The sequence below is a fragment of the Rattus rattus genome, chromosome X (genome assembly GCF_011064425.1).
Source record: "Rattus rattus isolate New Zealand chromosome X, Rrattus_CSIRO_v1, whole genome shotgun sequence".
In the NCBI taxonomy this organism is placed as follows: domain Eukaryota; kingdom Metazoa; phylum Chordata; class Mammalia; order Rodentia; family Muridae; genus Rattus; species Rattus rattus.
In genome coordinates, this window is record NC_046172.1 from 109,628,838 (window position 1) to 109,646,604 (window position 17,767).

Here is a 17,767-nt window from a genome sequence, read left to right on the forward strand (position 1 = left end):
GCATCAATGAAGGGAGGGGCCCCAATGGACAGTGTGTGCTAGGTACTTGGGAGTTGTCTAGTAACTTGGATGGTAGAGGGGAGGGACTAGCTCGGGGCCTGGGGACAGATTTGTTCTGAGATTGCTGCCTTCAGAAAGCTAGAAAAGCCGGAGGCTGAGGACTGACAAGGAGAGGATGAGTAAGCCTTGATGACATCAGGAACCCAAAGATGGCAGGCTGCCAGACTGGTCTGCCGGTAATGGCCAGAACTGCGCTGTGACTCTGAACCAGAGCACATCTAATCCTGTCCTGAGAATCTGAGCTCAAGACCCAGCATGCCCTTATAAGTGGAAGTCCTGCTACCTCGAACCATGGAGTCATCTTTCTCATTTGGAGTGATCCTTGCTGTCCTGACCATCCTTATCATTGCCGTTAATGCACTGGTGGTTGTGGCTATGCTGCTATCAATCTACAAGAATGATGGTGTTGGCCTTTGCTTCACCTTAAATCTGGCCGTGGCTGATACCTTGATTGGCGTGGCTATTTCTGGGCTAGTTACGGACCAGCTCTCCAGCTCTGCTCAGCACACACAGAAGACCTTGTGTAGCCTTCGGATGGCATTCGTCACTTCTTCTGCAGCCGCCTCTGTCCTCACGGTCATGCTGATTGCCTTTGACAGGTACCTGGCCATTAAGCAGCCCCTCCGTTACTTCCAGATCATGAATGGGCTTGTAGCTGGAGGATGCATTGCAGGGCTGTGGTTGATATCTTACCTTATCGGCTTCCTCCCACTTGGAGTCTCCATATTCCAACAGACCACCTACCACGGGCCCTGCACCTTCTTTGCTGTGTTTCACCCAAGGTTTGTGCTGACCCTCTCCTGTGCTGGCTTCTTCCCAGCTGTGCTCCTCTTTGTCTTCTTCTACTGTGACATGCTCAAGATCGCCTCTGTGCACAGCCAGCAGATCCGGAAGATGGAACATGCAGGAGCCATGGTTGGAGCTTGCCGGCCCCCACGGCCTGTCAATGACTTCAAGGCTGTCCGGACTGTATCTGTCCTTATTGGGAGCTTCACCCTGTCCTGGTCTCCGTTTCTCATCACTAGCATTGTGCAGGTGGCCTGCCACAAATGCTGCCTCTACCAAGTGCTGGAAAAATACCTCTGGCTCCTTGGAGTTGGCAACTCCCTGCTCAACCCACTCATCTATGCCTATTGGCAGAGGGAGGTTCGGCAGCAGCTCTGCCACATGGCCCTGGGAGTGAAGAAGTTCTTTACTTCAATCTTCCTCCTTCTCTCGGCCAGGAATCGTGGTCCACAGAGGACCCGAGAAAGCTCCTATCACATCGTCACTATCAGCCAGCCGGAGCTCGATGGCTAGGATGGTAAGGAAGGGGTGTTTCCAAGTGCCTTTCCCATCCCCACTCTGGGTCCCAGCTAGGTGATAACATATGACACCCCCCAAAATGTCAGATCTTCCATTAGCAAATTGACCACCCTCCTATGTCTTACACCTTCAGAATGGGGCAAATGAGGCTGGATCCTGACTTTCATCTCTAACCAGTGTCTGTACCTGCGAATCCCCACCCTTTCTTGTCCTTTGAAAATAGGTCTATTTACTGTACAGGTATACTCGCTTCAAAGAGTGAAAGGGTGTTTGTATAGCAGACTCTATTTTTTATTAAATCAAAGCAACACTGTCCAATAGAAATATAATGTAAGGTGCAAACACAATTTTAATGTTCTAGTAAACATGTTAAGAAACAGGCAAAATTGAGGGGTTTTTAGTTTCAGCTTTGATTTCTAAATCCTTATTTTACTTGTATATAGCTATGGGGTGCAATGTGATACTTCAAATGTACAGTATATACTGGTCAAATCGGAGTTACATTCCTATCACATTAAACATTAATATTGATGTTTTATTTAACCTAGCAGTTCAAAATATTACTGACTCAACATTTAATCAATACAAAACTTACTATACATTTTTCATGCCAAGTCTTTGAAATCACGTGTGCATTTTTACTCTTTCAGAACATCTCAGTTCAAACTGACGACACCTCAATGCTCAAGAGCCATAAGTAGTTAAAGGGCCCATACTAGACAGCACAGCACTACCGATCCAGTTCTTTTTAAGTATTTATTTTGGTGATTGACTACAGCAATCACTCTCATCAGAGTCCCTACCATCTCTAACTTAAATCACAGGTTACACATGGCAAGTTCACACTGAATTCAGGAACCTAGATTATAGAAGCCAATGTCTGTCTGTCATCATGGGGCTCCAAACAATGTTTCTTTAGTAAATCCCCTCTCTAGTGATCATTTCTGTTGTTAGCATACCCCATGCACCACCTTTATAACTCTCTGGGTCACCTTGCCCCCTGTTGCCTCCTATGTCACTTTACAGCTACTTGCTGATGACAGTACACAACCCCAAATTGAGACACTGAAAGGGAAGGAAGAGAGAAAGAAGGTAGGAACAAAGGTAGGCACTGCTACGCTCTCCAGCGTGAACCCACGTTGCTCCTCAGAACTACGTTTTTCATTGAATTCGTTCTGAAATGTGTGTTTTCCTTAGAGACTCAATCATGTAAGGAGCCACTAATAATTGCACAGGAAACTAGCTCGTCTGTTTTGTTTCTGAATAGTATAGAAAACGGCAGTGTTGAAGGCTGAAGATGTAGTACACTGGCCTCGAACATATCAGATCCTGGGTTCCGTCCATCTTCAGTGCCCCACCCCTAGCAAATGTCCATGCTTCTCTCAGGGCACTCCAGGCAGTGATACTCAGGGCAAAATTGGGACGGGGGGCATCCAGGAACTCAGGAACCGTGCTTTTCCTTGCTCTGCTTCCCTCTCCTTCCCTATCCTCCTGCTCTCCACCATGGATTACTAGAGTCTGACTCTCAGAACGCCGAGTTTAATGACCTCCCAGAAAGACAGATGATAACAAACAGAGGGAGGAAAGAAAGGAGAACTGTGGATTGATCCTTCTTTGATTCAGACTTTAAACACCCCGAAATGCTATTCCCTCACTACCTTTAAGAGGATGGATTCATGTGAACAAATGCAAATGCTTATTCCGAGACACTATCGGAATTCTTCTTTCGAATCTGAAATACTATTCGGAAGCCATCCTCCTCTCCACAGGATGTCATCACAACATGATGTTTATCAATTGATTTTTCTTAATTCTCCTTTAGTCTTAACTCTCAACTTTCTTGCATCCGCCACTCAGAGGATCATGATGACTTCTTTGCTATTCTATGTGATACCCTATCTTCATCCTCAATTTAAGTATGAACCTGGTTCCTGCTGGTCTATACCATACACATCAACCCTGCTTGTGTAAGGTGCACTGCCTCAGGAGGACAGGGCTTGCTTTCACTGCAGCACATTTTATCTTCCTACACCTAAGGAAGTTTTTGCTTCTTGAATGGATTAGAGAATCCAATGAGACTCCAAGTACAAAGCCACCATCAAGTAATGGTTGGTCCGAGTTACTGTAAACTAACAAAATACAAATAAAAAGTGGATTTCGGGTAAGATTGAAAACAGGCTCAACGCAATTCCCTCTCTGTTGGTGTTCACAGCTTAATTCTTGGCTTTGGTGGAAAAGAGAGATCTTGCTAAGGTAATATAAGTTATGTGGGACAGAATTATTTAATTAACCTGATTTAATCATTCCATATTATAAACATATTAAAGCATTATGTTGTACTTCATACATATACACTTATTTTTCAACCAGAAACTAAAATGTAAAGGTGTTTTAAAGCCATAAGAGAAAAGCAGGGGCTAAGGGGAAGCTAGGTGATGCATGAAGGATTAGCTCCAGTGTAAGAACCCTGCAACCTCTGTGAGGCAGCACTGCAGCTGAGAAATCACAGATTAAGTGTTCAATTGGGATTCACTCAGTAATTCTTTTTTTTTAATTATTTATCTTTTACTTTTCTAGACTTATTTTTATTGTTTTGCATGTATGAGTGTTTTGACTCTTTGTATGTCTGTGCACCACATGTGTGTCTGGTGCACAAGGAAGCGGTAATCCTTCATAAGGGTACTAGAAAAGGAACCCGAATCCTTTAGCAAGAACAAGTGCTCTTAACAACTGAGTCAACTCTCCAGCCCCACTTGTTCCAATTAAAACAAAACTCCTGTTGAACTGGGGTAATCAGATTAACCCATGTAACTACAGTGAGAATCAACTCAGATATGTTCGTGAAGATGCCTAGTAAACTACAAGACATGGTTAGTTTTCTTCCATTCAAGAAAATTCTAAAGAATGAAACATGTAGGTGAAACGTTTAAGGGAACCCATCATATTCAGATATTATGATCTCCAAGGCAAGGGCAATTTGGCTCAGAACTGTGAAACCTTCACCCAATAAATAAGCTTTATTTTAAATAAGGGATAAGATGCAGTGTACAGGTCTAGAGGAATGACTCAATGGTTAAGATCACTTGTTCTAGGGGTTGGGGATTTAGCTCAGTGGTAGAGCGCTTGCCTAGCAAGCACAAGGCCCTGGGTTCGGTCCCCAGCTCCAAAAAAAAAAAAAAAAAGATCACTTGTTCTTTTAGAGGACCTAGTTTTGTTTCCTAGTACCCACATGTTGACTAACAATGTCCTGCTGTAACTCCAGTTTTGGGGGATCTGACACCCTCTTCTGGTCTCTGTATGCACATGTACATGGTTCTCAGCATACATGCAGGCCTACACAAATACATATAAAATAATGTTTTGAAATATATGCAGGAGTTCAAGGTCAGTCTGGTCTACATAGTGAATTTCAGGACAACCAGGGTTATAGAGAGAGACTCTGTCTCAAAACAACCAAAAAATAAAAAAAAAAATAATAAAAATAAAAATAAAAAATATTCAGGAAGAGGGGCTAGAGAGGAGAGCATCCATGTGGTAACTCATGAGTGTAACTCTAGCTCCACGAGATCTGACACCCTTTTCTGGCCTCTACAGACACTGTATACATGTGATACACAGACACTGTACACATGTGATGCACAGACACTGTACACATGTGATACACAGGCTTACATTCTGGCAAGCACTCATATAAATAAAATGAAATAAAAATAAATTAAATCCTCCCAAATAAAAGATTCGAGGTATAAAAAAACACGCAATAAATGTATTATCTTAGCAGCATCAAGGCAGAGCAAGATATCAACAAGGCTGTAGTATTACACACTAGGGTTTCAAAGTGACTGCGATTAGGTACATTATGTTAAATAAGGTTCCCAGACCAGAGATACAAAATGCTATGCAAAAGCTAATGGCTTCCTTTGATGAAGGCTCCTTCACGGAGAAGAGGAAAAAGACTTTATTCACACAGCCAATGGTATCCCACAGACTTACAAAGAAGGCAGATTCTATTCAGCAAGTGATCAAAACATCCAAAAGATATTAAGACACTGGCCTAATCAATATAGAATTATCAGTTATCTTCAGTTTCCAAGAGCAGCTTACTGTAAATTTGTTGGAAAAATTGTCTTACGATCAAGTTTCATATTAAATCCTTGAGAAACCCAACCAATGCATATCACATTTCTGTTTCAGCTTCAGGACTTCTCTCCAGAACATGAAATCACGTACCCTTCTGTATGATGTGCTTTGAATGTTTTACAGCTGGTAAAAGGAGGTTGCCCTAACCTGCCAACACTCTTGCATGACCATTCAGTTCATCTCTAGGAGTCAGCCAGCCAGAACCACCCTTGGGATAGCTTCTCCTTAGATGAAGTATTAACAGACTCAGAGGATAATTAATGTCACAAGCTTGATTTCATTCTCAGCAAGTTTGGTAACTGGCCAAACTGAGCAGATACCACTGAAACGAGCAAACATGAGTGATCCTCTGAGGACATGCAGGGGATAAGAAGAAAGAAGATGTCAACACGTGCACAGTAAAAACAGCGATCCAATCCAGGACAGACTGCAACTCCTCTTGTCAGTCAAAACTGAAGGATAACTTCAGTGCCTTCCTTACTGTTCCCTCAAAGGCTGCTGAGCCATGGGAACATCCCCTTTCTAGGAATTCTCATTTGCTAACACAGTGGTGACACCTACAGAACTGAACTCTCATTCATTAACCATGTCTCTCCTCCTGTCTCTCCCCCAAACATTTCAGAGGGAGGTGCTGCACCATGGCATCTTCGCTGCGATTTCTTTTAGAGGTGCACACTGATGTATGAAAGATATTTATTCTCCCTTCTCCTTATTAAAACTTTTACTCGTTTTAGAAAGTTTTGGAAATAATTTAGGTACTTATAATTATACCCTCCGGAGATGGCCGCTTTCATTCTCCATCTTTTTTTTACACTTTATATTATATTATGCATATATTCCTATGTCACTGTGTCTTCTTCAAAAGTATACCATAATAGCTGTATGTATATTTTCAACAACTGAATATGTACTATTTTAATCACTTCCTATAGTTGTGCCCAGGTTTAGTATTTGTTATATCAGCATAAATAACCTTTGCATAAATCTCTAATGTGCCTCTCTTCAATCACTGCAGGAGACAGTCTTCAAAGCAGCACTATTAAATAAACAATTGTTATGTCTTGATAAGAATTTAGATTCAGGCTGTGTGTGTGTGTGTGTGTGTGGCACACACCTTTAATCCCAGCACTAGGGAGGCAGGGGAAGAGTTTGAGGCCAGCCTAGTCTACATAGTGAACTCCAGGACAACTAGGACTATATAGAGACCTTGTCTCAAAAACAACAAGAACAAGAACAAAATAGATTTAGGCTGCGTTTCCTTGAGTTAGCTACTAAGGGACATCATTTCTAAACTGCACGTGACCATGCAGCCCTGACATGACTATCTCAAGGAAATAAAAGCCCACAAGTTGCTGAAACATAAGACATTCCAAGAAAACTTGGTTTACTTTATGTCTGCTTTAACAAAGGGAAATTTTTGATAAAGCGTGCTTATCAAGATGCTTAATCAATTCAGAAAGCTGGACTACAGAACACAGTAGTCTAAGAATGCCCTTTACCATGTAATTCCATCAATACAGCAAAGTGTGATATTCAGGTATCGATTTCAACATTGCCAGTCAAATTTTTCTGAAGCTATCTTTGTATAGTATCACAAACTACTAAACAGGAGTGAGAGCCAAGCATTTACACACAGATCTAGGAGGTAGTTCTTTATGTTGAAGATAAGCTGTAGTCCTCTGAAAGTCTTACTGAATAGGAAAGATGTGCGCTGACTGCTGGGTCAGGCAGGCAGGATAAGGTGCATGGGAGTTTAACATGCTCTCCAGCCAGATGTTTCCTACATTTACAAGCCGTCAGGTCACACTCAGTTGCTCCGCTCAAGCAGCCCTCTCATGAGGAAGCCTAGAAACGACCAATGCAGCTGCTAAGGCTTTAAGTGTGTTTTCACAAAGCACCCCCAATTTTTTAAAACTCTGCTCCATTACAGTGGGACAGGCAGGATTCATTTGCTCCTGAGTGCTGGAGGAAGTAAGATCAAGCAAGAGGAAGGAAAGCCTGAGGAAATTCCACATATGTTTGTTCCTTTTTGATATATGCTGCCTGACGATTCCATGATTTAATCCCATTTCCCATTCACCATAATAACTGGGTATCGGTCCCAGTTCTGTCTCAATTGTGTTGACATTAAGGCACGACAGAGCTGATAAATACACCGAGACAGCGCTGTCTCAGGTCCTGTAAAAGGCCTTACAAAACTGTTAAATGAATTTTTATAATGTGTTCACTGACACAGTCAACAGATGTGAAAGCACTTCACACAGAAAGGCAATTGACTATCCTCTCAGCTTGGGATGACTTCAGGAAGGGGTGAGATGCAAAAAACCAATAAATTATGGCTGAATGGCTACGAGATTATTTCAAGTGTGAAAAACTGATTCAGAATAACTGGTTCTTTATCCCTCAAAGTTTTGAGCACCAGGTTCCCTCATAATCTTATTACAGTGACATTAAACTTTTTTCTTACTAAGTGGGAGGAACACAGATGCATCATAAAACATTTAGAATGAGTAAGACATGGCCCAACCAACAGGAGTCTGATGCTGAGATAGTGAATAAAGAGAAGTACCCTTTAGACTAAAACTAGAAATGATTATTACAGTTCTGATGGGGAAGTCATTAATTACATACTTTTTTATTAAGGACAGTGAACCTTTTAAAAGATTTGTTTTGATGCATATGGCCTTTTTGCCTGTGTATATGTAGGTGTTTTGCATGCGTGCCTGGTACCTGCAGAGGCCAAAAGTAGGTTCTGGATCTCTTGGAGCTGAAGTTACAGTTGTGAGCTGCTGCACAAATACTAGGAACTGGATCTGCACATTCTGCAAGAGCTGCAAGTGCTCTTAAATTCTGAGCTCCTGAAAGGCAACTTTTTGTTTGTAACCCTCTCTGCCTCTGCCTCTGCCTCTCTGCCTGCCTCTGCCTCTGCCTCTCTGCCTCTGCCTCTGCCTCTGCCTCTGTCTCTGCCTCTGCCTCCTCTGCCTCTGCCTCTGCCTCTGCCTCTGCCTCTGCCTCTGCCTCTCCCCTCTGCCTCTGTCTCTCTGTCTCTCTGCCTCTCTGCCTGCCTCTGCCTCTGCCTCTGCCTCTGCCTCTCTGCCTCTGCCTCTGCCTCTCTGCCTCTCTCTCCTCTGCCTCTCCCTCTGCCTCTGCCTCTCCCTCTGCCTCTCTCTCTCCCCTCCCTCTCCCTCTGCCTCTGCCTCTGGCCTCTGCCTCCCGCCCTGCCCTCTGCCCTGCCCTCCTGCCTCCTGCCTCCTGCCCCCTGCCTCTCCTGCCTCTCTGCCTCTGCCCTCTCCTCTACCCCTCTGCCTCTCTGCCTCTGGCCTCCCTGCCTCTGCCTCCTGGCCTGGGCACCTACCTCTGCCCTGCCTCCGGGGCCCCCTCTGCCTCTCTGCCTCTGCCTCCGCCTCCGCCTCTGCCTCTACCCCTGCCTCCTCTGCCTCTGCCTCCTGCTCCCCTCCTGCCTCCGGGCCTCCTCTGGCCTGCCCTCCCCTCTGCCCTCCTCCCCACCTCTGCCCTCGCCTCCTCTCTGCCTCCGTCTGCCCCTCTGCCTCTCTCCTCCTCGGCCCCGCCTGCCCCTCTGCCTCCCTGCCCCTACCCCTCCTGCCCTCTGCCCCTGCCCCCCACCTGGGCTCCCGCCCTCTGTGCCTCTGCCTCTCTGCCTCTCTGCCTCTGCCTCTGCTCTCTGCCTCTCTGTCTGCCTCTGCTCTCTACCTCTGCCTCTGCCTCTGCCTCCTTCGCTGCCTCTACCTCTGCCTCTGCTTCTCTGTCTCTCTACCTCTGCCTCTGCCTCTCTCTCTCTCTACCGCTGCCTCTGCTTCTCTGTCTTTCTACCTCTGCCTGTGCCTCTGCCTCTCTGCCTCGGACTGCCCCTCTCTGCCCCTGGGCCTCTCCTGGCCTCCCCTCTGCCTCTCTCTGCCTCTTCCTCCTGGCCTCTTCCCTCTACCTCTGCCTCTCTCCTCCGCTACCTGCCACCTCTCTACCTCTCTGCTCACCCCTGCCCTCTGCCTCTGCCTGCTGCCTCTACCTCTGCCTCCCCTGCCTCCTGCCCTCCTGCCTCCCCTGCCCCTCTGCCCTCCCTGCCTCCTGCCTCTCCCTGCCTCTGCCTGCCTCTGCCTCTCTGCCTCTGCCTCTGACTCCACCTCCCCCTCTTGCTTTGCCTCTTCCTCGTTCTCTCTCTCTGCCTCTGCCTCTTCCTCTGCCTCTCTGTCACTCTGCCTCTCTACCTCTGCCTCTGCCTCTCTGCCTCTGCCTCTCTGCCTCTCTCTGCCTCTGCCTCTATCTCTCTGCCTCTCTGCCTCCTCTGCCTCTGCCTCTCTGCCTCTCTGCCTCTCTGCCTCTGCCTCTACCTCTGCCTCTCTGCCTCTCTGCTGTCTCTTATACACATCTAGATGTGTATAAGAGACAGGTGTAGATCAGGCTGGCCTCTAACTATCAGTCAGCCTCTGCCTCTCTGCCTCTGTCCTCTGCCTCTCTGCCCCTCTGCCTCTGTCTGCCCTCTCTCTGCCTCTCTGCCTCTGCTCTGCCTCTGCCTCTCTGCCCCTGCCTTTGCCTCTCTGCCTCTCTGCCTCTGCTTCTCTGCCTCTGCCTCTTTCTCTGTCTCTATGCCTCTGCCTATGACTCTCTGCCTCTCTGCCTCTGCCTATGACTCTCTGCCTCTCTGTCTCTCTGCCTCTCTGCCTCTCTGCCTCTCTCTCTCTCTCTCTCTCCCTCTCTCTCTCTCTCTCTCTCTCTCTCCCTCTCTCTCTCTCTCTCTCTCTCTGTCTCTCTCCCTCTCTCTCTCCTGCCTCTCTGCCTCCTCTGCCTCTCTGCCTCTCTGCCTCTCTGCCTCTGCCTCTCCCTCTGCCTCTGCCTCTGCCTCTGCCTCTGCATCTGCCTCTGCCTCCTTGAATTAAAGATGTACACCACCACATCTGACCTCAGGAAGGCAACTCTTTACTCTAGCTTATATGTAAAATATTACCAGAGGAAACTGGAGTGATTAAAATCTCAGTGAACAGAGAATTATTTATAATCAGGTACTTAATCATTTGTCCTATAAATTTGTTTATGACAAAATATAACTTTACATTGGAAGAGAGGGCTAGATGTCTAGCCCCGTGTCCAAATTAAAATTTTCAAAGTGGATCTATACTAATAACTCCACATTCCAAATATCTTTCTGAACCCTGCAGTGTTGCTCACTGTGAGTTGTGCTGGCTTAGACTGGAGGAAGAAGGGACAGGTAATAGAAGAGAGACCAACAAAGGGAAGTCGTAGAAAGTGGAAAAATAATGGGGAAATTACATAGACAATAGTCACAGTCTCTGAGAAAGCAATCAAGATCCAGTATCACAGTTAAGTGTCAAAGAGTAACGAATCACAAAAATCTACTGACCTCCTTCTCTCGCATGGTGCTGTAAGTATCGGGGAATTAATGGAATCAGATTCTTTTTAGTGCCCACCTGCTATAAACTTTGAGTGACTCCTAACAAGGTAATAGTGATAATAAGCATGGGCTCATGAGCCAGACCTTGCTTAACATCCTGGCACTGCTACTTTCCATGGGCCAAGTTCTTCACTATCCTATTTTCAATTTCTATTGTAAAAAATCCTGAGGTCCACATCATAGGAAAAAAAATGAGACCTGCCTCCAAGGGGGTTTTAAGGACTTGGTTTTATAAATACACTATATTTACAACAGTTATCTGGCATATGATAAATCACTGAAGTCTCCCGATCCCCCTCTATTCCTACCCCTCCCTCTTTCTTTCCTCTCCCCCTCCCCCTCTCCCTCCCCCTTCCCCTCTCCCTCTCATTAGAGATGTGGAATAGATAACAGCACACATACATAAAAAAAGTCCTCAGGTCAGGGGAAAGACATGGGCTGGAGATGTACATCCGGAAGTCATCAGTATTACAGGCAGTACTTAAAATCAAGACAGTGCTGCCTCTAGTATTGGCTAAAATTTGATTCACTCCTTCTCATAAATCATCTGGTAATATTTAAATTAATACATACCATAGTATGTTATGAACCTATACCATATTTTGGGGTAGTCTATCTGATCCTTTGGCTACAGTTTAATTCACATAATCATTTAACAAAGATGCACTGTGTGTAACTTTGCTAGGCATTAAGAATTCAGTAGTGAACAGAGTCAATATAATTTCTCTCTTTGCAGACATTACAGCCTGGACAAAAATGTGGATACTAGTTGAATGGTCACACAAATACAATGTAAAATTATAAACTGTGATACTCTGTAAGAAATTATAACAAGGAAAGGTATTGGCATTAGGTGAGAGGAAATGACTTCAAGATTTTTATTAAGGACTCTTAATAATGAAGAGACCACAGATGTGGGGAACTGGAGGAGCCAGAGAAGATGGGAGGAGGAATCAGAGGGATACATGTAGTACTCAGTTCCAAGTTCTCATAAAACAAGCTTAAAGGCTGGGGAGATGGCTCAGCGGTTAAGAGCACTGACTGCTCTTCCAGAGGTCCTGAGTTCAACTCCCAGCAACCACATGGTGGCTCACAACCATCTGTAATGGGATCCAATGTTTTTTTCTGGTGTGTCTGAAGACAGCGACAGTGTACTCACATACATAAATAAATCTTTAAAAACACAAGCTTGAAAATTACCAAAGGTGAATTTTAAAATAATAAACATAAACAAGGAGAAATTATCACACACCTACTAGAAGGTATCAAAACAATGACACCAACAAATCCGGGAAGGACATAGGGCAACAGTAATTCCTGTTCATTGCTGCTGGGAATGCAAGACTGTACAGCCACTATAGAAAGTTTGGCAACTCCTTGCACAAGTAAACCTTATCATACCATTCTGCAATCACGCTCCTTGATGTCTACACAAACTGAAATGTTACACCTATACAAAATCCTACGCACAAATGTTTGCCACTCCTTCATTACTGGCCAAACTTGAAAGCAACCAAATGTCTTCTGTGGGTAAATAGATCCACTATACTTACAACAGTACCTGGCACATAATAAATCACTGAAGTTTCGCTCCCTCTCTCTAATCAGAGATGTGGGATAGATAATAGCACGAGTACACGAAACAAGTCCTCGGGTCAGGGGAAAAACCCCGGCTGGACTGGAGCATGTAGAACAGAGGAAATAGAGTACTATTCAACACCATTTAGGTTTGGATCTTAAGCATTGTCCCCTTAAGGACTCTGTGCTGAGGAATTAGTTCTTGGCTGATGGTACTACAGGGATGTAGTAGAAAATGATGAGGTAGAGCCTAGTTGCCGGAAATAGATCACTGAAGGTACATCCTTCTGCTGGCTTCTACAAAGTAGTTTTCTTCAATGGTTTTATGCCACAGTGGGCTTCATCAAACACCCCAAAGCATGGCCATTTCACCTAATGGAACTGCAACTTCTCAAAACATGAGCCAAACTAAATCCCTCCTCCTTTATGTTTCGCTGCTATTCTGTCACAGTGGCAAAATGTTGTCTAATATAGCACTAAAGCAAAATGAGATATACAGCCATTAAGACATAGAACAGGAACAAAGAGATGGCTCGGTGGTTAAGAGAACTTGCTACTCTTGCAGAGCATGCACATTCAGTTCCCAGCACCCACGTGGCAGTTCACAATCTCCTGTAACTCCAGTTCCAGGGTTTCCAACACACTTTCGTGGCTTCCAGGGACACCGGGCACACATCTGATGCAGGCACAACACCCATGTACACAAAACAAAAATAAATAAATCTTTAAAAAGCACAGAGGACACTTAAGTGAACACTGGTAAGTGAAAGAAGCCCGTGTGAAAGGCTACTGTATGATTCCAACTATGTGATACTCTGGAAAGGCACTACCATTGAGACAGTAAAAGTCTTATTGGTTGCCAAGGGCTAGGAGGATTTTTAGGGCAATAAAACCATTCTTTATGCTTCTCTAATGGCAGAAATATGTTGGTAAAACACTTGTCAAGATGTAGACAGCCTTATCCACACAGTAACATCCACTCTTCCTTTCACTCAGCTTAAATGTCAACTCCACTATGAGGCTTTGGCAAATCCTCTGAGGCTCTTTCTCCTCCGTCCTACTGCAGCTCATCCCTCTCATAGTACTTAGAATCTCCTCTTATGATTTACTCCCAAACCAGTTTCTACTATAACGAGCTTAAGAAACAGACAGCCTCCTTCTTCATGGCCCCAGCATCCAGGAAATAATAGTCACACAATAAACATTTGAACAAACGCATGAGTGGATAATTATAAAGACCGTCACTCTGAGCACAGGGCTCTAGTTGTAAACCTTGGTTAGCATTTTTTCTGTAGAACCTTCCAAATGATCCACTTGATTATTTGTTTCATATCCTGGAAAAGAACCACAGACTGATATTTAAAAGCGAGTGGCATTATGCTGACAGATGCCCTTGCCAAACACATACGCCTGTTCTAACCCCCCCATAGATGTGCTTCAGGGAGTCCAGTTCCATTTCGGAGTCACATTCTAGAGAATGCAACTTAAGAGTTATGAAAGGAGAGAGTAAATGGAGACAAAATGATTCAATCAATAAATACTTTAATGAGAACTGAGGTCAAAAACACACATAGCAGTAACTGTGCTGGTAGCCTGCTGCTGTAGCCTGTCTCGGGAAAACCAACTACATTGAAGCTACAGTTAAAAAGAAGGCCCTTTTGAATGTCACCCATCAGTATCCATCTTCACAGAAGACACCAATCTGGGGTCACACTCTCAATGTCGAAACTTCCTCTCAGGGAAGAGGGAACACAAATGCATAAACTTAAGTCGTCCTACTACTCTTCAGTCAGGGGCCCTGCGAGACTGCTGGTTCTGTAAACACACACATCTTTGTCAAAATACATCAGGAACACAAAGAGGAACGGTAGAAAGGGCAGCAGGGCTGGGCTGATGGATTTCCAGTTCTTAGATCTGAAGCCTCTTGAGCTGCTCATAAGTAATAAAAAACTGAAGAACGAGTCATGGAAGATTGCTGAGTTAATATTGAAAGCTAAGCCCATTTCAAAAAGTGTGCATTTCATTCTCTTCATTTACTTAGCCTAAAGGGAATTGGCTTAAAAGTCTTTTCTTGAGATAAAATGTGTTGAGTGTCTACCATGTACCCACTATGATCAGGAGCACTTAGCAGTGAAAACGCATCAATATACATAGAGTATTCAAAAGCAAACAACACACACATGCATGCATGCACACACACACACACACACACACACACACACACACACACATGCATGTGCACACCTTGGCACTAGAAAAGCTCTTATACACAATTCCAAATAGATATTCTGCCTATTCAGCCTGCAGATTCCAGAAGGGCAGGGAATTATTTTTCAACCCTGCTAAGCTCACAGGTACACACATAGCACCACACACAGTATCCAGCATGTGGCTCTATATATAGGAAGCACTCATCACATCTGAAAGAAAGAGATGCACACAGCAAAAGATTCCTGCTTGGCTACGGATTCTTTGCTTCTATGAATGCTTTGTGTCCTCTTAGTATTTTCCAGCTATTTGGGTCTCATAGTTATAGGTTAAGAAATCTCAACCACAATAGCATGGACGTCTTGCATCTTCTATCAGTGTTGCTAAAAATTTCATAGCCCTTCTAAAACTGGCTATGCTTGACATCTTGTTTTATTACATTTATTTGCTTATTTGCTTGCTTATTTACATATTTATTTGCTGGGGAGTAGGGAGGGTGTGCGTGTACCCACCACAGCATGTACGTGGAGTTCAGACGACAACTTTATGGGAGTCAATACTCTCCTTGCACCACCAGTCCCAGGGATTAAATTCAGGTCATCAGGTATAGAGGTGAGGACATTAAACCACTGAGCCATCTCAATAGATGGTTTGTTTGTAACACAATCGCTGGGCTCAGCAACTAGCATCCTAATTTGTAAGCCATTCTAAGTTAAATCCTCCAGTATCGGGTCCCAATGGATCTGCCACCTGAACAGGGATTGTGGGGTGAGGGGAGGAGGGGTGTGGGGGGTGTGGGGGGTTAGGGGGACGTAGGGGATGTGGGGGGAGGTAGAGGGGGAGCATTACCTACCTACATTTTGGCTTCCAAGCTCTCTCTCATCCAAAAGCAAGTCACCTTTTTCTGCCTCTCCTCTTGCCCTCTCCAACCCAGAAGTCCCGCCTACTCCTTGCCCAGTTCATCAGATGTTTTTATTTAAAGAGAACATTTGCCCCATCTTTTCTGTTCCTTTAAATGTGTACTTGCCTCCAAGGGAAAGTTATTTCTCTACTTGTTTCCATTCACAGTAGTCTCCAATGGGATGCTTGTTCTTCTTATTTGCCTATAAATGATTTAGTAATAAAATTTGTCTTCTTATTACCTAGAATCACCTGAAAATTTGAAGCACTGTCTTCCATTCTCAATTTCTAAAAGGATACAATGATGTTCCAGGGTCCAAGTCGAAGCCAGTTTGGCCAAAATCCTTTATAGAGTGCAAAAAATCCCTCATGTTTCCACATCTGAGGTAAAGACATAAGCAAAAATAGTGAATTTCACTTTCTTTTTTACATTTGACATCCATTTTCCATGCCCACCCTAGCAACTATCACTATTATAAAGTAGACTCTTTCCTGAGGATGTACTTGGTAGTCTAAAAAATGTGTAGTGTAAATCCATGAAGCCATTCATTATTCAACAATTATTTACTGAGTACCTACTATTTATGACACATACTTCTTACTACTGGGAATATAATTGTAGATAAGAACTGGGCACAGCACTCTGGGAACAGAGGAAGTAAAATCAAGAGTTCAAGGCTATCCCAGCTACACAGAAAATTTAAGGCCAAGCTAGGGGCTATAGGATACCCTCTCTGTCATAAAAACAAAGCACAAATTAAATGTAATGTGTCCCAAACAAACAGAAAAGACAATCAGAAGGTGTTGGGTAGTACACGGAGTTTTGAGGGAGAGAAAGAGGAAGAAGAGAGGATGATGCAGGACGATCCATCCAAGTATATGACAGTACATGATATGCATGTATGTAATGAAACTGTGAAAACCAGTTCAAAAAGGACAATGTCTGCAGTAATAAAGATAGCTTCATAAAGTGATGGCACATGTTAAGGACCCTATCCCCAAGTCCCCCATGCCCCTGTGTAGCCCTCACACATCAGGACTGTTCTGTATCACCAAAAGAACATAGTGTGAATTAACACTACTAGATTATGAAAGGTATTGGATAGATAAGGTACCTATCTCCTCCTTTCTCGAATTATTCACTCTGAAAGAAACCACCTATCACACCATGATGAGAGGGCTACACCATAGGGAACTGAGACATTTAACCACCACCCGTATTAGTCATCTTTGAAGCAGATACGCTAGCTCCATTCAAGGATGACTGAAGCCCTAGCTGGCATGGATTACAACCTTTTAGGGGTCGTAATATAGAGTCGCTCAACGAAGCTGCTTCTCACTTCCTGATCCACAAAACCTAGAAAATAACTGTTCTTTTTAAGACCCCAGTTTTTGAGGGATTTGTTACACAGCTATACATAATTTATATGGTCCCTGTCCCTATGGAATATATATTCTAGTGAAGTTGACAAGCAAATGCATACATTATCATAGACAGGTTTTTTGGTAGATACTAATATGTCGACACATATTATACCCAGAAGTTATAAAAGGGATAAAGAAAAGCAGGGAAGTGAATAAGGACTTGAGAAAGGCACTTTCCCTCTCTGGCTCTTGTCTCCTACCTTTAAAATTAGTGGGACTCCATGGTGGCTTTCATGCTTTGAGGACTGAGGGAGGAATAACACGAACTGCTTTGCATTTTGGTGCCCTGATTTATACAGGAGGGGTCTCTGTATGCATCAAATGGTTTCAAGAACTAGATGACATAGGAAAGGTCAAAAGCTGATGTCATATGAATTCTGCCATACCTGGTATATAATAGACAAATATCTATTAAGTAATGACAATATGTTGGGTGTTTTGTGAGATACTGAAAAATGTTGTTCTGCCTTTCCATTAGTGAAATGAATTTTACCACTGTTAAGAAACTGATACATTTTAATAAGATAATGATATGAGAAGCCAGATTTTCAAAAATCACTCTTTTTCTTATCCCGCCATTTAAAAGCCCAGAAATTAGTGTCATTATTAACCACTTGGGGGAGGGGATAGCTAACAGTGAAGTTACTTATGGACAGCCATTGATAATATGCTTCTACCTCTAGTAACTTCTGAAGGACTCAGGCCAAAATTCATGTTTTAACTTTG

At 43.9% G+C, this 17,767-nt stretch overlaps 2 protein-coding genes across 9 annotated transcripts in view; one reads left to right on the forward strand and one right to left on the reverse strand.

The window, feature by feature from the left end:
- The first annotated feature begins 202 nt into the window (after window positions 1-202).
- On the forward strand, window positions 203-1,484 carry Gpr119 (G protein-coupled receptor 119). The gene has a single exon (XM_032889647.1). It carries the CDS (start codon window positions 352-354, stop codon window positions 1,357-1,359), a length of 1,008 nt encoding a protein of 335 aa, XP_032745538.1. The 5' UTR covers window positions 203-351; the 3' UTR covers window positions 1,360-1,484.
- Window positions 1,485-14,033: 12,549 nt separating this feature from the next.
- Slc25a14 (solute carrier family 25 member 14) overlaps window positions 14,034-17,767 on the reverse strand; it is a 40,341-nt gene continuing 36,607 nt past the window's right edge. For all 8 annotated transcript variants that reach the window (XM_032889640.1, XM_032889642.1, XM_032889641.1 and 5 more), the window contains 2 exons: window positions 15,917-15,997; window positions 14,034-14,458 (listed from right to left, as the gene is read on the reverse strand). In XM_032889640.1, the coding sequence (XP_032745531.1) occupies window positions 14,417-14,458; window positions 15,917-15,997 (123 nt within the window). In that variant the 3' untranslated portion in view covers window positions 14,034-14,416. The remainder of the gene's footprint in view (window positions 14,459-15,916; window positions 15,998-17,767) is intronic.

Bases quoted from the DNA above. Each gene is read 5' to 3' on its own strand.
- Gpr119 (XM_032889647.1), top strand. From the start codon at position 352: ATGGAGTCATCTTTCTCATTTGGAGTGATCCTTGCTGTCCTGACCATC.